The 22773-nt window shown below is 34.3% G+C and overlaps 3 protein-coding genes, 1 non-coding gene and 1 pseudogene across 6 annotated transcripts; 1 reads left to right on the top strand and 4 right to left on the bottom strand.

Annotated features, from left to right (window-relative positions):
• Positions 1-28: 28 nt before the first annotated feature.
• LOC120115915 (protein TRANSPARENT TESTA 16-like) lies at positions 29-1247 on the bottom strand. The gene is made up of 6 exons (XM_039136525.1): positions 1060-1247; positions 810-876; positions 558-722; positions 431-472; positions 276-317; positions 29-169 (listed from the first exon to the last, which is right to left on the bottom strand). Exons 1-6 carry the CDS (start codon positions 1245-1247, stop codon positions 29-31), a joined length of 645 nt encoding a protein of 214 aa, XP_038992456.1.
• A 4169-nt stretch (positions 1248-5416) lies between these two features.
• LOC120115911 (receptor-like protein 53) lies at positions 5417-7651 on the bottom strand. 2 transcript variants are annotated; one of them, XM_039136522.1, is made up of 2 exons: positions 7274-7651; positions 5417-7194 (listed from the first exon to the last, which is right to left on the bottom strand). In XM_039136522.1, the coding sequence occupies exons 1-2, from the start codon at positions 7647-7649 to the stop codon at positions 5930-5932; spliced, it is 1641 nt and encodes a 546-aa protein (XP_038992453.1). In that variant the 5' UTR covers positions 7650-7651; the 3' UTR covers positions 5417-5929. The 2 variants fall into 2 exon arrangements, with proteins under 2 accessions (XP_038992453.1, XP_038992454.1); XM_039136523.1 differs by having other exon boundaries at positions 5417-7137.
• Positions 7652-11398: 3747 nt separating this feature from the next.
• Positions 11399-11471, bottom strand: TRNAE-CUC. Its single transcript has one exon. It is a non-coding gene; the product is annotated as a tRNA-Glu (tRNA).
• Positions 11472-11628: 157 nt separating this feature from the next.
• Positions 11629-13500, bottom strand: LOC120115910 (annotated as a pseudogene).
• On the top strand, positions 13230-19592 carry LOC120115907 (porphobilinogen deaminase, chloroplastic-like). 2 transcript variants are annotated; one of them, XM_039136517.1, is made up of 6 exons: positions 13230-13233; positions 16371-16615; positions 17891-18296; positions 18472-18678; positions 19011-19188; positions 19288-19592. In XM_039136517.1, the coding sequence occupies exons 2-6, from the start codon at positions 16422-16424 to the stop codon at positions 19407-19409; spliced, it is 1107 nt and encodes a 368-aa protein (XP_038992448.1). In that variant the 5' UTR covers positions 13230-13233; positions 16371-16421; the 3' UTR covers positions 19410-19592. The 2 variants fall into 2 exon arrangements, with proteins under 2 accessions (XP_038992448.1, XP_038992450.1); XM_039136519.1 differs by lacking the exon at positions 13230-13233 and having other exon boundaries at positions 16268-16615.
• Positions 19593-22773: the final 3181 nt, after the last annotated feature.

The following is a 22773-nucleotide window of genomic DNA, read 5'->3' as shown; positions in this document are numbered from 1 at the left end:
GAGCTGATAGGAATGGAACTGTTGAGGACTAATGGTTGAGACTTGAGAGCTGAAGCACGCTGCTGGGTTCATCATAGAAAGTGAATTGCCCAAGAACTTGCTGATGCTCCACCTGCTTAGCTTCCATTCCCCCATGCTGATACTCGATCGTCGCTCGGTGTTCTTGAATCTATGAGATTACCGAGAAACCGATCCAAATGGTAAATGTTTCGGCATCAGAGATTAGATGATCAACTAAATTAATGAACACAAGTTCGGTTGAGTTCTTTACTCACCCATCGGTACATATTGCTGTTTTCTTCCTCTAGTAGTTTCTCCTACAAGATTTTTTGAAGTCCAAAACATAAATTAGCATCTGGTTTCGATTTTTTTTCTATGTGAATAATATGAGTGAAACCTAATGAAGTGTTTAATTGAATTCATCCATCACCTTTCTACGCAAATTGTCCAGTTGTTGCTGCAAAAGCTCATTCTGCAACATCCCAAATTGTGAAACAAAACAAGAAATCTGAAGTTGAATTAACATAAGAAGAAGATCATGATGAACTAGTATATACCTTTTGCATTCGAACCTTGATGACGGAGCGTTCGAGTTCATTCTCAAGTTGTTCGAGCTCTTCAAACGGTATCGAGCTCATGTCCTCACCGGTGTAGCGTCGCATGCTCAGTTGAAGCCGACGGGTCTCTTTCCTCAACACTGCCAATTCATTGTACAAATGTTCCTACACATATACATACATATATTTATACATAAACGCCATAGAAAAGACTCTCCAGATTGAAGAAGGAAATCGGGTTTCCTTTCTTACCAGATTATCATGTTCAGGAATGCTATTTCCAGTTACCTTCAAATACCTTTCAATGATTTGTTCTATTCTCTGAAACAAGATTTCATCCATAAAACAAAGACTTAAATTCATCATGCAAAAGTAGAAGATCTGCAGAAACCCTAGCTAGTTTTTCTCTCTTTCTTCACAAACAAGGCACATATAATAGAACAAATCCTTTTTTATAACCAAAAATGAGGATCCATGGAAATGAAAAACGAAAATGAAAGACCTATACGGCTCACTGCAATACTGGCACATCTTGCCAGTGGCGGAGAAGATGATGAGGCCAATCTGAGCGTCACAAAGCACAGAAAGCTCATGTGTCTTCTTCAAGAGTCCGGCTCGCCGCTTCGAAAACGTCACTTGTCGAGTCGTCTGGTTCTCGATCCTCTTGATCGTTATCTTCCCACGTCCCATAACTGTATCTAAAGATCAAAACCAATACATACTCTCTTTATAAGCTTCTGCAAACCACAAAAGCAAGCAATAATGGGAAGTAAAAGCTCCTGAAAACTTGAAATAACAAAAGTTTGGTAGTTTGTATGAAAATCAAAAAGGGAGATTAAAGATGAGGAAGATGATGAGTTTCTCTGTGTGTAAAATCACCTATGTTGTTGTTGCTTGCTTGCTTGTTAAATCTACAGCTCCTTTGGTGTATGAACAAGGAATTTATTCTCTATAAGATATTTTTCCCCTAAAAACCCCATTCTCTTCCAATAAAACTACAAATTTGCACCTATGTTTGACAGTAATAGATTAGACCCAGCTGTTGTAGACTCTTCATATAGGTATAAGTGAACTTAAACCCACTTAGACTACTATTTAAGGATTTGAAATTTAGATATGGTTACTAACCAAATTATCTCAAATGAACGGAATGATCGTTATTTCTAAAGATTTCAGATTCGAACATTAGTGATTTTAATAAGGAGTGATTGAACATTATCATATTGTATAAGCTTTATCATGTAATTTTGATGATCCACCCCAAAGATAATTTAAAATTTTCAGAAGATACGACCGTCTTAAACACTCCTCGATACATCCCGGGTTAATGCCCTAAACAAACCCTAATTGTTGAATTGATTTACCAATGATGTTAATGGAATGATAACAATGGCACCATCAGTAATTCAATAGCAAGAAGCAATCCTTCAATGTCAAAAGGGGAAAACAAAGACAAAAAGGGGGGAGGGTGTTGTGTAAATCTTAACCACTCCTCTGAACTCATGGCCTGACAAGCAACCTGAAATTTACCAAAAATGGAAATCCCTTTTACAATGAGTTGAAAACTATGACAACCCCAAAATGGAAATTCAAGGGGATGGGACCCAGAACAAAACCCTAATGAACCCTAATATGAAACGACAAACTGTAACAAATCCCATGACATGGACTTGCCATGTATAGTTTCATGTTCCGGTCTCATATTAACTCGAGGATCAATCAATAAGAGGTAAAGTGAAAAGTAATTTTATTTTACTCTTTTTTTTCAACAATAATACTGTTATATTTTCAACTCAAACGAGATTTAAAATAATCTATGTTAGTTTAATGATAGAATCATGTGAGGTATAAAGATACAAAAATTTATGCTAATTTTAATCTTACGTGTTTTAGGATAGTTAGATTAGAGACATCAAAGGTTGAGATTGACAATAGAAAATGAGAAGATATATATTGCAAAAACAATGAGTTAATATCGATCTTCGATTTATCCCCATCCAACGGTTCTAAAAAGGTATAAATAAGTCATAACCCTATATATATGGACATGATCTACTTACATTATGTAAAACTAATAAGTTTTACGTTAATTTATAACCATTATATTTAAATAAATAATGACCTAAATTTAATTAAAATGTATATCTCATAAATAAATATCTTTTAATTCAAAGAATGTCACTTTTTACCCCAATCTCGAATCTCAAACTTCAAACCCAAAATATTAAACCCTAAAACATCTACCTCAAACACTGAACTATAAATTATAAACCCTAAATTTAAAATCTTAATCTCTAAATTCTAAACTCTAACCCTAAAAAGAAAAAAAAATATTATTTTACTGTGAGTTAAAGAAATATTTATTTTTTAGTTATAAATTTTAGTTAAATCTAAGTCATTTATTTATTTAAATCCAATGGATTTAAATTAGTATAAAACTTATTAGTTTCATATAGTATAAGTGAATGTATATATATTTCAGAGACAATATACAAAATTATTAGAGACCTTGACCCCTAAATAATAAATTTATGTTTTAACTCTATATATTTTGTATAAAATTTAAGATCAATATTATATTTTACTCCTCTTTCGAATATAATTTATGATTTAATTTTCTAAAAAAGTTAAAAAAAAATAATTAATATAATGGTAAACATGAAGCAAGGTTTAGGGTTTGTAATGATCTTTTTGGGATCCTTAGTGAAACGATAAGAGATTTTGTCGTTCAATCAGAAATTTGTCGGAAGTCTACTTATAGTAAGAAACCAAATGCATGATAGGTTTCCTCAAGAGGAAACCACTGGCCATTGCCGTTGGTCCCCCAAGGTTTGTCCACCATTATTATTTCATTGCTTGTCACCATCATCATATCCCACTTACATCACCATGAACTTCACTTACCACCCACATTCACCATAGTTACACAGACAGCATCCTATTCGGAACAAAGTTACACCAGAGTTTGAAATGAAAGAGTAAAGAGTGAAGAAAAAGTGTGGATGCGAACATGGGGGCTTACCTAAAACGGGAAGGGTTGCAGAAGGGGTTTAAGGTCACTTCAACCCTAATTTAGGGCTGAGGTTTCACATGGAGCTTGACATGCTTCTAATTAGTTTTTGCATCATCATTACCATTAAATAATGCAAAATGGTAGCATCAAAGAGATATATATATAGCTTGTATCATATGCACAAACCCTAGGAAAAAATTTCTCCTTACTTTTGGGTTTTAAATTCTAATCATGTTAGATTAATTACAATTCTCATTGTATTAGTTTCACCAAATTTACTTGTTTCATCATTAGTATATATGTGACATATATAGTTCATTGTCTATAATTCCGTGGTAAACATGATTCTTACTAGAAGAATTCGAGCACCATAATACTTGGTTCGAGAGATTTGCAAGTCTAATTAAGTTTTTACAAAGTAAATGGATCAGTCCCAAGCTAAAATCGATTAACACAATTATATGAAGTAATACTACAGTAAAACAAATTTTTAGCGATGTTTTTTTAGTGTTCTAACAATGTTTTTAAGTGCCGTTAAACCTCTCCCAACACTTGAAAAAGCATCGAATCAAATGCCGCAAAGTGCTATATGGCAAAGGGTCGAGTGTTATAGCGGCGTTTTGAAAACCAACGTCGCTATTTGTGATAATCTTTAGTGGCATTTGTTGTACCAAACGCCGCTATATGTAGTGGCAATTTTTTGCCACAAAGGCCGTGATTGGCTATTATATAGTGACATTTTCAAAGGCAAATATGTAGGCTATTAGTGTCATTTTTTTTACAAACGCTGCACTGATTTGACAGATATCAATTTCTGCTCTGTATTACCCAAATTTAATATCTTGCATCGTTATCAAATGGATTGGCCTCTTTTGGATAAAATTGAAATTCCAATGAAACAAATGGATCATTTCCATTATTAAGGCATTGATCCCTCTTAAGATAAAATAGACACACTTTTGTAATAAGTAGATGTATGAGTCCATATATGAAAGGGAACGGTCCCTTTTATCTGCAACAACTGGAAATGTTGATTGCAGATGAAGCTGTTAAGTGATAATCAGCAACTGTAATGACTGGAGCTCCGATTCGTACCGAGCAAAGCCGATGAATATTTAACCCTGTGAGCCTGCTGTGTCCATTTGGTCTGCTGCTTAAGTATTTGAGTCGTATGAGACATAATGACTCCAGTGAACGCAGCCATAGCCCATAGCAGTATAGAGAAATTGCAGGGTAGAAGAAAAAATGTAGTATTAATAAACAACTAGACTACAACAGAGCTTGAGAACGATGGCTCAATTAAGATATTGATCCAAAACAATTATTGATAATGTAAAATAACATATCTCGCATTGATTGAGTATTGTTTCTATGAGTGTTTAAATATAGTATCTGTAACTTTATTATTTGAATAATTAGAGTTAAATCCTAGTCTGATTTAAATTTGGGTTAATAAATGTCAATGACATGTAAATGAATGTGTATTTGAAAATAATATATAGTTTTACTCTATAGTTGCACATTGCTCGTATAAAACCAATCAAAATACCGAAGCTAGTATCAACGGGTTGGTTCAAGTATTAAATAGTTTGATATCACTTAGCAGGAGTTAAGTTCGAGTCTTTGTATAAAAAAATCCCGTTGGGAGACTCATACACCAAAATCAAGCGTGTGACCCGGATTGATCCGGATTAGTCAAAGCAAAGCGTTAGACCCGGATGGCAACCAAAAATATACCGAAGCTAACCATATTCTCAGTGATGCACAAAAAGAAGTTTATTTCATTATAATGGGCTTATAGACTGCTAACTTGAAGAAGAAGAAAACATTACTTGCAGAGAAGATATTGAATCCATCCATCAATGGCGGCAAAGTATTTTCTCCTCCAAGTTACACTCATGTAAAGTGGTGCAATAAAACCCCAGAATCCCACACCATACGATACAAACACAAATGCATAGAAAAACAAAGGCCTATCAATCAACCTCTCCTCTTCCTTTTCAATGGAATTCTCTTTTCTTCCATCATCATCATCATCACCATCATCATCATCATTTCCAGTACATTTTCTTTCGACTACTCCGCCGCACAGTTCCGGGTTGCCTTCGAAGTCGGTTTTGGAGAATGTCGAAAATTGTGCAGTAAATGGGATCAATCCTGAGAGATTGTTGAATGCTACAGAAAACTTTGCGATTGTAGTAATCCGTGTGATTCCAGGAGGGATTGGTCCTGTTAGATTGTTGTGGGAAAGATCCAAGCTCTCCAGGTTCTTGAGTGCTTCAAAAGATGTTGGAATGTGACCGGTTAATTGATTATTTGACAGGTTCAGAGAATGCAGCTCCGATAGTTTGCCGATCTCTTACGGAATCGTCCCGGTTAATGAATTCTCCGAGAAATCGATTCCGGTCATTAGTGTCAGAGGGATCCCCTGGTACGAAAGTGATTGCCCCTTGGTGGTGAAATCTATTGGAACCCATGAATTTGCTTGGAACTTGTTTTTCCAGACTGTGTTGTTACTTAGGCAGCAAGGAATGTTCCCTGAGAATCCGTTGCTTGAGAAATCCAGCAACTGTATCCTTTGCATTTCACATAATTGCTCGAGAAGTTGTCCCGAGAATCGATTCCGTCCCACGAGAAATGCTCCTAATTGCATCAGAGCAGGCAAATTCGAGATGGTTCCCGAGAGACGATTATCTCGTACATCTACCAGTCTCAGTGACAGACTATTGGACAAGCAAGCTGGAAATTCCCCATCAAAGAGATTATGCTGAAGCAGTAACCATGCCAATTTGGGCATACTGCAATTCCCGGGAAGCGGCTTGCCGTGCAAGCTATTGTTCGACAGATTCAAGTACCATAACGGTGAATTCCGAGTTAGATTAACGGGGACGGTCCCGGTGAAACCATTGTTAGACAAGTCTAACCTTTCTAAATGTTTCAATTCACCAAAGGAGAGCGGAATATTACCCGAAAATCGATTAGATGAGGCATTGAATCCAAGCAGCTGAGGGAGTATTTGATCAATTTTTGAGGGCAAATAGCCATCAAAAAGATTATCAGAGATATCTAACAAAGTAATCGTAGAGTTGTTTTCGAGTTCTTCAGGCAACTGACCAACAAAACAATTGCTTCTCAGGCTCAACACCGAAGAAACATTACGAAGCATCCAAGTCGGAAATTTTCCGACCAGTGAGTTACTGGATAAATCCAGGGTTTGTAGGTTAACTTGTGTTGAAAGAAACCTAGGAATCACATGATCACTCTGATGATTCAAGTTGCAGGCAGCCAAAAGCAAGTGTTGTATTTGGAAAGAAGGGTACCAATTCGGATCTTCGGTTTCGACTTCCAAATGGTAATTGTAGGACAGATCCAGATGGCTCAGCTTTGACAGATTCGCAAAGATCGAAAACGGTACAAAACCCTCGAAAATGTTATGCGAAACTTTGATGATCTCGATTTTCTTTGATACATTAGCAAGGATGTAGGTGAGGTTTCCCCGGAATCCGTTCATCGACAAGTCTAGAGTTCGAAGCGACGGCATATTGCCCCAACAACGCGGCACGTCGTCTTCAATCAAGTTAATCGAAAGATCCAGCCATCGTAAGTTAGTAAGCTCACATATTGCTGCATGACAACCAGAGACACTTTCAATAAAGTTATTGAAAAACCGCCATCGATTCCGAAGCACAAGCAAAGACCATACCTTCGGGATTATCGAGTCCACCGATGTTGTTCCCCACGAGATGCAATTCCTGCAACTGCTTGAGCTTAGAAAACAAACTCATATCCAGAAACCATTCATCCTCAGCATCTTTCCTGATGAAGTAAAAGTAAATGCCGATGACTTGAGAGCTCGTGGGACTACAATGAACACCTTCCCACCTGCAGCAATCATCGAAGAATCTAGCTCGATACGAATGCTCGTACGAATCGTGTCCGTAGCCCATTGATTCTGTGATAGCCTGAAGAGCCGTCCTCTCCTCGTCCATGCAACAATGGCTGAACCCTATGCTGCAACAGATGATCATCATCATCATAAACAAGAACAACATGGCAACGTAAGTGGAAAAAATGTTCATATTGATGTTTCAACCGTGTGTTATCCAGCAAATTGAACCTAAAATATAGAAGATTTGAACCCAGATAAGAAGTTAGAAAGTAATACAAGAGAGAATAGGGCAGAAATTTCCAAAGTCAGAGAGTCTTCTCTAAAACCCACATTTTCCATTGTTGATTGGAATATTGGTTATGCTGTTGACTTGGAAAACACCAGGAACCTTCATTTACGTGAAGATTTCATATTCGAGTCTCCTTATATGTAAATTATGACTATGTTTATTTCCGGTAAAATAGATTTCGGAAAATAAATTTCGTAAAATAAATTACATTTATTAGAAAATAATTTCTAAAAGTCATTTTACGGTGTTTGTACGATGATGTCTAAATCATTTTCTATTGATTAGTAATTTTTTTAGAAAGTATTTATCGTAAATGTTAAATACAATAAATAATATTATTTATTAGAAACAATTAATATTATCATTTTAAAAACAATTTATTTAATATTATTTATGTCCATATTATTATTAAAATATTATTTCTACAATAAATAATATAATTTATTTATATATTATTAAAATAAGAGTATGATACTATATATATTATTATAATACAATTTAATAGAATTATTAATAAATATATTTTAATAACTAATATTTTTATTAAAATGGTATTAAAATAGTATATTAATATTAAATACATAAAATAATATTATTTTGAGTATATAAGTTTTGAAGTGAAAAGTTCAAAAAATAAATTACGAAAAATAAGTCATTTTTCAGAAAATGCAAAGGAAATTATATTGACCTACAAAATGAATTACATTGAACATTTATTTTACACCAACTAAATATTGAAAAATATTTTCTGAAAAATCAATTATAGTAAACTTGTTGAGTTAATCAAGAGGATGAAATAGCCAAGAGGAGGTAAATTGACATACAAAAATTTTGGTGAAAGCTTAAGGGAAAATGAAAATCTGAACACAAGAATTTTAGAGTGGTTCGACTTTCTAAATCAAAGTCTATATCCACTACCTTAGCTATCCACACTAAGAATTTTCACAAATTCACTAATTTGAATTTGTCCTTAAGGACAAAACCTTACAACACCCTCAAGAATTATACCCCAAATTCTTGAGTCACTCTCCCAAAGATAATATTACAAATTTACAAACTTAGAAAAACCTCACAAGGAAATTATTTGTTGTTGCGTGATTTAAGTATTTCGCAATTGGTGCAAGTATACACGTCGCAAGTTATAGTATAGAATAGATATCGTCTCCACAGGGATTGGTAAAACTCTGTGTTCTAACTTCTTGCACTGTAAATAAATTGGTGATCGTAGGAGTTTGAGTTAACAAATAAAGTAAATGATCAAATAAATTAAAGTAGATTGTGATCAAATAAGAGAGTAGGTCGGGTTATCGTGAGTTGTGGTGTGATAATTGTATGGATAGTCTAGGTAACTGATTATCGTGGTAACTCGATTGACTTGACAACTAAAAATGATACAATTGCCTTAGCAATTGGGTTTCTCCCTTCAAAGCTCGGCGAAGCGTTGTTCAATGTCTTTTTGTTATCCCTAACTCAAAGAATTGGTCACTTGTGCATGCCTTGATGATACATTCCTGCATTAACCATGGGTGAACAACAACCGATCTTGCACTCCTTTTAGCCGTTGAAATCTAAATATTATCCCTAAGATGGATTAACCTTCACCAACGTTTCATTTGAATGAAGATCATGCTCATTCGTTTCTTGAATCTAGCTCCCCCGATATTAGATAAATGGATAAATTTCAAGATCATCTCCCGATTCACTCAAAATCAATTAAAGAAAGAAGAATGAACAAACTTTGAACTTAAACTGCAATCAATAACGTAAACAAATCCAAACGTTTTCACAACCACAAAAACACAATAACACAAGCCAATTTAGTTTAGTTCATGGCTGAGTGTAAAAGAAATACAAAATAAAAAATTTCCCAACATGAATAAAGAAGAAACAAAGAAGAAGAAGACGCTCAGCCTTTCTCTCTAGTCGGCCACCTCTTGCAGATTGTGATTCCTTTCTTATTTATAGGAGATGATTAGGTTAAATTGGTTATTGATGAGGAATAATTTTAATTGGAATAAAAGAGGTATTCATTCTCTTTTATCTTAATCCTCAAACTTCGTTGCAATTTAGACTTATTCTCCTCTTTAAATTCTACGTAGAAATCCAAATTTTTAGGGCTCATCATCTTTTTGTCGTGATATTCTTGAATGAGATAGACCTCTTAAAAAATCAGCTTCAATTGCCACGGTAATTCCTGTTTGCCAAGGCAATTCATAATCTGCACAAATTTATACATGCCAACAGCATCTTCAAAAAAACCAACTAAAATGTAATATCAAACTTAACGGTGAATGAAATTATGAAATCATGCATGGATTACTAATAATGCAACTAAAATTAGCTTAAATTTAGCAATAATTACGGGCAAAAGGGTAGAAAATATAGTACTTTTATAGACTTAACATCTGCACAATTCAAGAACAAAGAAGAACACTTAACAAATAAACAAATGAGTAAAAAAATGTTCTTTGAAAGCAAAAGGAATATTGAATAATGTTGACTTGATTTTGGTTCAATGTGATTACTTTGGCTTTCTCTATGGTCTCTTTCTTTACATGTGACTTGAAATTTTGTTTCATACTCCTTCATTCAATTATAGTCGTTTGGGTTGTTGTGGGAGTTAACAGAGCCGTTGAGATAAAATTTCCAGCAATAAATGTTGCCCAAACGTCTTGAGTACTGGTACTCGGGCTTGGAGTATCGATACTGCTTGTATTAATTACAAATTTCTAGTTGTTGTTGAGAGAGGAGTATCGATAGTTAGAGATCATTGGTACCAAAATAGCACACTGAAATTTGCATTTGTCAAAAACCTTAAGGGAGTATCGATACTTCTATGCATTTTTAGGCTATTAGTATCGATACAAGTATCAGTATTTTTTTGCATTTTTAGGTTATTAGTATTGATACCAGTATCGATACTATATGAACAATATCAATACTGTTTTTGTAGTATCGATATTGAAGGGTTAAAAATTGATTTTTTTTACTCGATTAAAATCTAAAACCCTTTGTAAAAATGTTTGAAATTAATTATATTTTATGACTTGAGTTTTCAAAAGAGTAAAGAGTAAAAATGGAGTTTTTGACCTTAAGAATAACTTCTATATTCGAACAGTCGAATTGAATATAAGCTTGAAATTCGAATTAAAAGTAATCTTAAAATTTCTTTAAAATATTTACTTTTGGTTATATCAAAATATCAAAGCATGATTCAACAAAACTGACGATTGCGAATAGGGTAAACTAGGTTGGGAAGGTTGCCTTTGCCTCTGTAATACTCAATCCAAATTAATTTGTCATTAGATTGGATACCGGTAGTTATGAAGAAAAAAACAGACCCTATATTTCAATCCTCATATTTATTTTGAATGAAATATTATACGGTAGATCTGTGAATTGTAATGATTAACATGTTTTTTATATCTGATGAATAAAAATGAATAATTAAATTAACGATGTAAAATAAAAAAATATAAAAAAATAAATTATCTTCAATTTAAAATTTTAAATATTAATCATTTAATTTAAGGATTCAATATATATATATACACACACTTTTGTTTTCAAATCAAACAGTTACAATGTAAATTGATAAATACTTCAACTAAATCCAAATGTTCTTAAAAAGAGTATAAAGTTCCAACGTATTCCGTTGCCGGGACTTGAACCCGGGTCTCTCGGGTGAGAGCCAAGTATCCTAACCAACTAGACTAAAACAGAAACATTACACCATCGTATAATTAGTATATTTGTAATTAACAATCATCTTTTTAACTATACTCTTTTAAATAAAGCTAAAAATTTACAAACTTTTTAGCATACATACAACGTACAAGAATAATTCCATACCCAAATAACGTACTTCTAAAGTACACGGTGCTAAACTGTAAACAAGCATCACCATATCACATAGAATATATGTTTCATTGTTTCCAACTTTTATCTCAAATTTTAATCCGAGGTCTGAAGCTGAGTATCCTCGGTGCCCATTGAATCATTGCAAATCGAAACACACACCTACATACATACTCTATAATGAAATAGTTCACATCGAATTCGCCAACGACGACCATAGAACTTCACGATCAACTACAGGTTGCAAGAATATTCAGTAGCGGTACTTTGTAGAGTAATCTTTTGGAGCAATCACCAGACCACGACCTTTCCTTGCCCCACGGTATACGGTCTCAATAATGTCTATGAACTCCTGTTTGTCCTTGAGAGCCCATCTTGTTGTTATTACCAGTGCCGAGATCAATCATAATGTGCTCGTTTCTGAAGAAGTACGTGACAGTCGATGGATCTTACAGCTCATACATTGTGTTAAAAACAGGCACTTCTGTTATGTCTACAAGATAAATCACGGCAAAGTTCTTTCTCGTTTCAGCAACAGAAGCAAACACCTCATCCATATGAAAACGAAAATAGTTGACCGCAGGTGTGAGTATAACAATAACACTATTTTCATTCCAGGGGAAGCAAAAGCAAATCAATATTCAATAAATACCAACAAAAGATGATGTTTCCAGAAATGCAGAATGTGATAAAAAGAATCAAAGTCCATGCACTCGGCCACCAAAAAGGGCAACAACCTCTACAAATCCATTTAGCCACCGAGTATAACTACAATCCATGTAAGGTACCAAGTTCAGTCTTCGAGGACAGGACCAGAGGGGATAATTAACGAAATAAGGAGAAAGGTGGTATGTTACTTCATCGGCATAATTCAGTTCCGGTAGAAGGTGGAAATTTTAGTCTTTTAATCAGAACACAGCTCCAGAATATCACAACAGTAAGTCATTAACTTTCCTTTGCACTTACTTGGGCTCCATAAAAAAACACCAGAAGCAAGTCATTATCAAAAGCTCGATCAATATTTCCTTTTGCTCACTCGAAAATGATTCTAACATCCTACTCGGCTCAAGCATTGGCTCAGGGAGAATATCTCAGTCAAAATTCACAATCCAGGTTAACAAAATGGTTCATGTAGCATTGAAATTTACGACTTGTGAGTAATTTATAAGCAATCAAAACCAGGAAAGAATATCACAAAGCAATCTAATTGACATCTGACATTCTACTAAATAGAACTCTTAAAAGAAATTAGCTATAACCACCTACCTAAAGACAACTTCATCTAACTTATAAAACAAAACCTAGCACCTTCTATTTTATTTTCCCCATTTTAGAAATTGTTTCAATTAAATGAACACTTCAGATTTCCAACAGGACGTTGCCTTCAAATTTCAATCGTACCCTTTTTCAAATTTGATAAAAAAAAACAAATCTTCAAGTCTACAGTGAACATAGGATTTAACGAATTCTTTTCCTATTCTAGTGACGAAACCTGAAATAAATTCTATGAACAACAAAATCCAGGAAGGGCAGGAAACAATTCCACTGATCAATATTAAAATTAATAAAGCATTTGAGATAGAAAGAGAAAGGGGAGAACGAAGAAGGTTACCTGCATGCAAGTCCCGTCCCAGTCATGGCCGAATCGAATGACGACGAGACGCTCTTCTTCCGCCAGGATTGCCTGATCTACGGCCAAACCTGAATGAAGAAGATGTGGTAGTAGATACGACATGGTAGGATCGTTAAACACCCCTTGTAGCCTAAATTTCCTCCATCGCTGACGAAGATATTGATTTTTGCTCTCTTGAATTTGGATATCAAACCCTAATTTCGAAACCTGAACCCTTTGAAACGTCGAGTATTGTATATAATAATATAGACGATGCATTGGCCACTTGCAAGGCCGTGAACGCCGGCGCTAAATCGATAGCGAAACGCAGCGTTTATCATGAGATGGAAATGCATGAAGTTTTGTGATATCCCTCGCGTATAAACTTTATTCTAAATCGGTCCTTAATGTTTTTAAAAATTCTCAATAAATCCCCAAATTTTCAATTGTTATTTTTGTTGGATTAATGTCAATCCACAATTCTAATAGGTATTAAAGAAGGTTTCTGATTTCTTTATGTTATTCTTTTATTTTATTTCGATGTAGTGATAAGAGATATTACTCAGATTATAATTCACATTAGATTTAAGTTTGATTATATTAAAAATGACTAATTATGAATTTGATTTTTTATAAGTGTGATTTTTAATTTTTATTTTAATACTACTCTTAAATTAATCTCATCAATCTTTTACTCTAAATCTTATATATCATTATCGAATCAATCATTGTCAGTTATCTTTTTTTGTCGTCGGATTTTCATTGATCGGTTGCACTTATCGACGCATGTAGTTGCTCAAAATTGCATGATGTCACACGTCGTCAGTAAATCCTATCGCACAAAATCATTTTTCACCCAACCGTCGAATGTTCTTCGTCGTCGATGAGGTTATATCGTCGTTGTGAACATTTGACCGTCGGTCATCACATTAAATGATAATTTTAAAATTGTTAGACACATATTTTGACAAAAAACTTTTAGGCGCCTAAAGTAAATAAATGTATAGTTTAGACACTTATTTTCAATCGAATTAGACTTGTGAAAATATCTTTCAAAGGTCACGAAATCACTAAAATTCTTTCGAACTTTCTTGAACCCTGGTCTACACCGTCCATTATCAAATAAACTTTGTCTTTGAGATATATTCTTCCTTTCATCAATGTCAACCTCTTTACCATTCAGATCTTTGAATGAAGGCCCTGATATTCAAGAAATCCAAAACATATAATGAGTTTTCATTATGATAATTGAGTGACTTTATATGATATTTTTAGAATTGAGTGACCCATTTGTAATAAATGAATGTTCATGGGTAAATTAGTCAATTAAATAAGTTTTTTAATAATATAGACAAGATAATATATATTCATAATTTCTCTTGATCGTTAACAATGCAAACACCTCCCAGACGTGACTGTTTATACCTAAAATCTCAAGAAAAAAAATAATATTTGCTTTAACCACTTAATTCACTCAAATGTTTTCTAATGACTCCTAACATTCGTTTCATTTCTAACATATAATAATCGATTAATCAAATAATTCGTTTATAACTTTTTAAAATTAGGTGATCGATTTATATTTTTCCTAATAATTGTGTGAGAAGTTAGGGGTGAGCATTCGATCGAGTCGAGTCCAAAAAATTGATTTATTCGAGTTAACGAGTCGTATTTTACAACTCAAACTTAACTTGAATTTTTTTTAATCGAGTCAAGTTTAAGAAATTTGAGTCGAGTTATTCGAGTTTCTACACTAATTTTATTATAATTATTTATAGTTTTATGGCAAGGATTTGTTCTAATTTTTTGACTTTCTCTAACCATATAAGAAATAGATATTTTTCTATTCTTTTCACATTAAAATGTTATTTAATATATCAAATACAATCTAAAATTATGAAATATATTCATAGTATTATATTTTAAAGAAAGTATTTTGAGGGTGAAATATTGATGAGAGTATAAAGGAGTCAAGGAATTGATGGGAAGAAAGAATTTGCGAACAATTGCAGTCAAAAGACCAAATTGAGTAAATGCAAAGTTAAGAGACTAAAATAAAAAGAACAATTACATTTTTAGTAAAACAAAATGTAAGAACCGAAGTTACATAGGTATTCTATTGTGGTATATGAGCATGTGTTTCAAATTTGGTTAAAAAACAAACTTAAATAAGGATAAATTGAAGAAATAAGAAAATTATAAAAAAAAATAGGGACTAAATTGAAAAATATAAAATTTGTTATCAAAAAGAGGAATTGAAAGCACATACATATTTTATAACGGTTTAGGAACATGTGGTTCAAAGTTCGTAAAAAAAGACTTAAAATAAAGGATAAATTGAAGGAATAATGAAATTATAAAAAAATTGAGGGACTAAATTGAAAAATAGAAAATTTGTCATAAAAAAGAGAAATTGAAAGTACATATGTATTCTGAGATGGTTAGGAGCATGTGGTTTAAATTTGGTAAAAACGAACTTAAAATAAAGGATGAATTGAAAGAATAAAAAAATTATAAAAAATTGAAGGACTAAATAAAAAAAATAAAAAAAATTGTTATCAGAAAGATAATTTGAAAGTACATATGTATTCTAAGATGGTTTATGAGTATGTGATTCAAATTTGATAAAAAACGTACTTAAAATAAATGATGAATTGAAGAAATAAGTAAATTATAAAAAATTGAGGGATAAAATTGAAAAATAAAAAACTTTGTTATAAAAAAGAGGAATATGATGGTATACGAGTATATGGTTTAAATTCAATAAAAATATGAACGTAAAATAAATGGTGAATTGAAGGAATAATAAAATCAAATATTAAATTGTAAAATTGTCAAAATATTTATTCAAATTTTTTATTTTTCGAACAACTCAAAATTTCAAACCGAATCAAACTCGAAACTGAATTGATAATTTGAATTGACTCAAATAACTCGAAATCGAAAAAAATTGATTTTTCAAATCGAGTTTTATAACTCTAAGAGAATCTATGTAAAATAAAAAAGTCAAACGACTCGTGAAGAAGTGCAGGGTAGCACAGCGTAGGGGATCATAGCCATTGTAATCCCAAAATCCTATCCAGTTTCCCGTCACCCAACAACTCTGCTCTTTCTTAACAGTCAAATAACAATCCCTTCAACGCCAATTCAAGCTTTCTATCCTTCAATTTCTTCTTCTCGCCTATCGATTTCTCTAGCTCTCAATGGAGACGCTAGTTTCTTCCCTATGTACAACAACCCATCGCGGCGGCGGCGCCGTCTCTGCTCTCGGCTACCCCCTGCAACGGGTCAAGATCCAAGCTCTTCCTGTTTCAAAGAAAAAGCAGAGCTTTAGGATCACAAAAGCTTCTCTTGCTAAGACCGAAGTTGCTCTTCTCAGAATTGGCACTAGAGGGAGGTACATTCTTTTGAGTTATTGAATTATAACGCTGGAAAGTTATCTTTATCTTTTTCTAATTCGCTAAAAATACTTGGATGGTTACTCTGGGTTTAATTTGTTTTGTAGAACCCAGCTTTGGTTTTGGCTAATTTTGTGAATTACTAATCTACTTTCTGTTGTGTTCGTAGTTTATTGCATATGCATATTTGCTCCTTAAAGTCATTTCAATTCACTCTATCATTTGTTGATTGTTTTGTTATTGAATATTTATTAGCTTCAGTTTATTTCAAAATACTTGCTTTCTCTCTTAGGAAGTCAAGTTAATTGATGGTCTTGTTTCATTTCGCTGAAAAATGTATCACTTTATGATTCATTTCTAGGGAAAAGAAATTAGGAGACTTTCTTCTTTCTTCTTGTTTATGGTTCATGAAAGGCACCTTGGTTAGAAAATAATGAATTTATAAAGTTGAATCTCACATGAGATCCTAGAGAAAGTAGTGATAATTTATAGATAAAAAGAACCAGAGGTTCCTAAATCAAATGTGAATCTCGTGTTTAAATGTCACATTGTGGTTCTTTGACTAATATTTTCCACTGTTACCTGTCACGGTGCTAACGTAACGGTCTACGATATTGAGGTGACAGTTCGGGGTAGTTGATAACATGATGAATAACATGGCAAATGGGGTAAATTGGTAACTAAAACATGACATATGGACAGTCAAGTCAGTACCGTGGATCGCCATATCAGTATTGTGAGCTGTCACGCAACACTGTAATGGTTAAACGACGAAAAACTTTGGACAAAAGATTACATTGAGTTTGTTTTCTGAATTGGAAAGTCAGTTTGAGAGAGAAAATTAATACAAGGATCATATTGATTTTTTTTCCAAAAGTACAAGGATCTTTGTTACCTTTTTACCTAATTTATATAAGCATTCTTTTTCACACTTCGGTTAGTCACTTATTTTACATATAGTATCCCTTGAAATTTTAATTGTGTCCATCCCATTCGAAACTTTTGTGTTGTTAACATATGTATATCCACCTTCAAAAATATTTTTGGATTCGCTCATGATTACGGATCAGGTAATTAATGAGATGTTTTCCAATCGTTTTTTTCTCCTCCATCCGTCCATAGAGAACATTTTTGTTCATTTTCGAACACATTTTCTTCTCTACACACTACTCTCTAGTACTAACATTTTATTTTACGGTAGTAATAGTACTATAGTATTTCCAACAATCTTCAATTTCTTCTCGTTATTTATATTATTTCCATGCGTAGGACAGCCCGTTAGCACTCGCTCAAGCTCATGAGACGCGGGACAAGCTCATGGCTTCTCATCCGGGGCTAGCCGAAGAAGGGGCTATTGAGATTGTTGTGATAAAGACGACTGGGGATAAAATCTTGAGTCAGCCACTTGCTGATATTGGTGGGAAGGGCTTGTTCACAAAAGAAATAGACGATGCTTTAATAAATGGTGATATCGACATTGCTGTCCACTCGATGAAGGACGTTCCTACGTACTTACCGGAGAAGACGATCCTTCCTTGCAACCTGAAGCGCGAGGATGTTCGTGATGCATTTATTTCCTTGAGCACGTCTTCGTTGGCTGAGCTTCCTGCCGGGAGTGTCGTCGGTACTGCTTCGCTTAGAAGGAAGTCACAAATACTACACCGATATCCATCGCTCAAGGTAGGCTGCTTTGCTTATGTTAGCTTATATATGGATGATCTTATATTTGATGTCTGGCAGTTGACTTGAGATGTAAGATACTGAATAGAGCATGCTGCCTTCGAATGTAAACACATGAAATTACTTCTTTATTTTCGATTCCGAATTAGTTACTAGCATTGGCGTCATTTTGTAGGTGGAGGATAATTTCCGGGGCAATGTACAAACCCGATTGAGAAAGCTTAATGAAGGAGTGGTTCAGGCAACTTTATTGGCATTAGCTGGACTCAGACGCTTAAGAGTGACAGAAAATGTTACTGCTACTCTTTCGATTGATGAAATGCTTCCGGCTGTTGCGCAGGGAGCTATCGGAATTGCTTGTCGTAGTGATGATGAAAAAATGGTATGTATAACGAATTACCTTCACTTGTTTTATGGTTGAACTCAAATCCTATCATCCCTGTGGTTGTTTTTGTGGCCTCAGTCTGATCACAAAGAGCTTAATAACTGATGAACTATGGTAGTTTTTAGTTTTGATAATCAGATGAACAAGTGCTGGCATTACAGTAAGGGCCTAATTAACTTTTCATCCCATTTTTCTGTTTGAGAATAGAAATGCTTAGAAACCCGGAAGTCCGAAGCTTGAGGTTTATTGTGTTGCAGGACTGAAAATACTGATGCGAGTTTCTCCTGTGATTTACGTCCTTGTTTGATTTGATCTGTTGCTTTATATAGGTGAATTACCTAGCTTCATTAAATCATGAGGAAACACGATTGGCAGTTGCATGTGAGAGGGCCTTCCTAGAGAAATTGGACGGGTCTTGCCGAACTCCTATAGCCGGTTATGCTTGCAAAGACGAGGATGGCAACTGCCTGTTCAAAGGACTTGTAGCTTCACCCGATGGAACACGCGGTACGACCGTCGCACTCAGAACATTTCCCGAATTTCTCTTTTATCTTCTGTCTGCTTTGAGAATACTGTTGTTTGCTCATGTGTATATGCATGTTGCAGTGCTTGAGACTTCAAGAAAGGGCTCGTACGATTTCAAAGCCATGGTTTCGATGGGAAGGGATGCCGGCGAAGAACTGCTTTCAAGAGCAGGTCCGGGCTTCTTTGATCCTGGAGTAACTTAACAACAATCAGAACTTCTGGTTCATTCATTTTCCTGAGCTTTTATTGGTTGTAATTCTAGGAAATGTTCGGTTAATCCGGATCTACAAGCGTACTATTAATGAGTGATAGTCGTAGGTATGTTTGTTTTACTGAAAATATTTTTGTATAACCTTCCTTGTAATAGTAATTAAACTATTTTTTGCTACAAGTGTGTTGCCGATTAATAATTAAACGATAAATAAGTAATATTTTTACTTTTGAAATAAGATAAATAAGTCATATTAGTACATGATTTTCAATAAAAATCATATACGCTATTGACAATTATTTGATGTAGCAGTTACTAAATTATTTTAAATTTGATAACAAAAGGTGAATAAAATTATTATTTTAGTGTAGTTGCCTAGTTGGTTAGGAAACTCGGCTTTCACCCGAGGGACACGGGTTCAAGTCCCAGCAATTGAACTTTTTTTTTCTTTGGGTTTTTCAAGTCCCGACAACGTTATAATATCATGGGTAAACTACGTATTTTGTACTTAAGCTATCAATTTTTGTGTGTTTTAATACATAAATTTTTAATTTTTTTAAAATCATATCTAACATTTACTTTTTGTTTTATTTTAATACCCTATCGTTAAAAACTTAACGGGCGGGCTAACGGGGCATAGCTTCGATGGACAGACGACCAATCAAAATAGTGGACAACGAGAGAATGAAGAGTCGACCAACATAATCTGGTTTCAAGCCCATCATACAGTGAACGACGAATATCGAAGAATAAAAAAGTCGAAAAATCCATCGTCAATTTGGAAAGAATGAGGCATTTTCTGGTGAATCAGAGGTCGGAATCATGTTCAGGGGTCGAAAAGGTGCGGGCTGAAAGGTTTGGGCTTCATTGGCCGATGGATGCGACTGATGGCGACTGTATACGCGGCGGTCGGCGAGCCTGTAAACAAAAACTAAACGTTAGGTATGATTTAAAAAAAAATTAGATATTAAAATGAACCAAAACTGATAATTTAAATATTGAACTCGTAATTCACCCTAAAATCATTACTAATATTATAAAAATGAATTACATTTTTGTTATATAATTTGATTGAATACGTAAGAACTGATGAAAACTACAGTTTCTTCAAATTCATTTGCCTGTAAAAAAAAAAGCATGCAACAATGTTTAAAATGGTTTAGGTGGCAGTTTCTTATTGGCCAAGAAATGCCTGACCAGTTGAAGTGCCTGTGTGGGTTTATAAGTTGGAACTTGATGACCAGCTCCTCGTACGGTCACAAACATTAGCCCTTCGTATTCAATCGTCCACCCACCAACTTGTTTGTGGTTGGTGTACCAAGGTGTCCATTCTTGTTTCGTCTTCAACCCTAGCTTGTTTAGGGTTAATCTGGTTGCGGCCACCGGAATTCTCCCATCGTTATCTCCGCTGTGAGTAAAAACCCGTGTATTCATGTGTTTCATGTTGTTGTTCAGTGTCGTGGTGTGTTTTGTGAGTTCATGTCGTGTAATCTTACTGTATATGATGTTATTAGATGTTTACCTGAAAACCCAGACGCGGATGCCGGCGAATACGAGTTTTTTTTATTGTGGGAAGCCCAGAAGATGGTGCATCTCCCCATAGTTGTATAATGTCACTGCAAAGACAAGGAAAGACACTTCAAGTTGATCGTACTTCTATCACGTCTTAGAAAGATGAGGACAACAATATCACATTAAAATAATAATAAAATTATCCTAAAACTTATAAACGATGGTGTTGTATATTATGTTATACATGTCTTTTGAGAAAAGAATAATCACCCCATGACAAGTGATATCAAAATGACTCTTTCACTGTTCGATTTCACGTTAAATGTCCCAATGAGTAGGGTAGGTAAGATGGACAACTATAATTAAGGACGGACGCAAGATTTTTTTTAATAAATTGTGTTTTATATTATCGAAGAAAGAAAAGGAAAACCCTGCTACATTCAACCGGGCATTCAAATTAAAAACAAAAACACCCTACAATTTAATCCCCAGCTAACACATAGTCTCCTATTAACAGCAACCTCCCTATCAGTCCTATAAACAAGAATAACCCTTATAATCTCACGAATATTATAAAAAATCACCTGCTAATCTCTAGCCAGATTCTTAAAATGCCTACCGTTCCTCTGCTCCCAAGCACAATACACAAGTGCATTTCTAGTTATCCTACGGTGGACAATTCATAATTTTGACTGTCGGAGGTCTTCTACGGAAGTTACTCTCAACCTGGCATTGGGGGCAGCCTACTACCTTACCTCTCCCTCACCCCATTGCATATGGGAAGGGGATCAGCTAATTTTTTTTTCTAAGAATAAAGACAATTAGAGATTTACCCCTAAGATACGTTGAAACCCATTCTAATTCCTCCTCCCAACACATCACACCTCTACGGAGATTACACAGTGCCAAAATAGATTATCATGGTTTCCCTTAGCAATAATCCCCATTCTCATTAGCCTATTTTTTAGTAGGGTGTGACGGTTGAGATTAGACCGAGTCAAAGATTTTGATTATCGACCCGAATATTTGAGTGAAGAGTTTAATTTTTGGGTTATCTATGTGGATAATAGACTAGAGCTAGTGTGGGAACCCAAGTATTAAGCCTAATAGATAATTTAGAGTTTTAAAGGACTGCAAGGACTAGAAGGGTAAAATGCCCAATAAAGTTATATTTTTTTCCCAAGCAACGAGAATTCTAGAAGGGGGAGCGAACTTTCTTATTTTTTTTCTTTCTTACTCATTTCCTTTGGTTTTTACTTCACAATTCAAGCTTTGGGAAAAAGACGGGAGTTAGTGGAGAAAAGGTAAACGGTGTTGGTTGTTAAATTTCCTTTGGCGATGATCATATGTGAAGAGAGAATAGGATTTGGTTTCCATGGAAGAGAGTGTAAGGAAGCATTATGGTATGGGTATGAACAAGGTGTAGAGATGGAGGATTATTTGCCTTTGCATAATTGTTGGTATGATTCATTTGTTCCCTTTAGCCTAATAATTCTAATTTTCAGAGAAGGGAGCTGAAGGTCAATCCCAAAACAAAGGCAAGAGCAAGCTTGGAGAGCAAGGAAAAAGAGGGATTTTCATCATCATCGTTTTGTAAGGTAATGTACCATTGTTCTTTATGTTCCATAGGATATAAATGATTGATGGGATGAGTGAAATTGGTGATTAACGTGGAAATCAAGTTTTAGGTTGGAAACCTGATTTTAGTTTGGAAAACATGTTTTAGGTTGGAATCCTGATTTTACTTTGGAAAACAAGTTTTAGGTTGGAAACTTGATTTTAGTTTGGAAATCAAATTTTAGGAAGGATTAGAGGAGCTTGCATGGGAGTACAAGAGCCCCAAA

Source organism: Hibiscus syriacus, unplaced genomic scaffold (assembly GCF_006381635.1).
Source record: "Hibiscus syriacus cultivar Baekdansim isolate YM2019G1 unplaced genomic scaffold, ASM638163v2 tig00110279_pilon, whole genome shotgun sequence".
In the NCBI taxonomy this organism is placed as follows: Eukaryota; Viridiplantae; Streptophyta; class Magnoliopsida; order Malvales; family Malvaceae; genus Hibiscus; species Hibiscus syriacus.
Note: the sequence above shows the minus strand (reverse complement) of the source record. Positions and strands in the feature narration are given on the sequence as shown.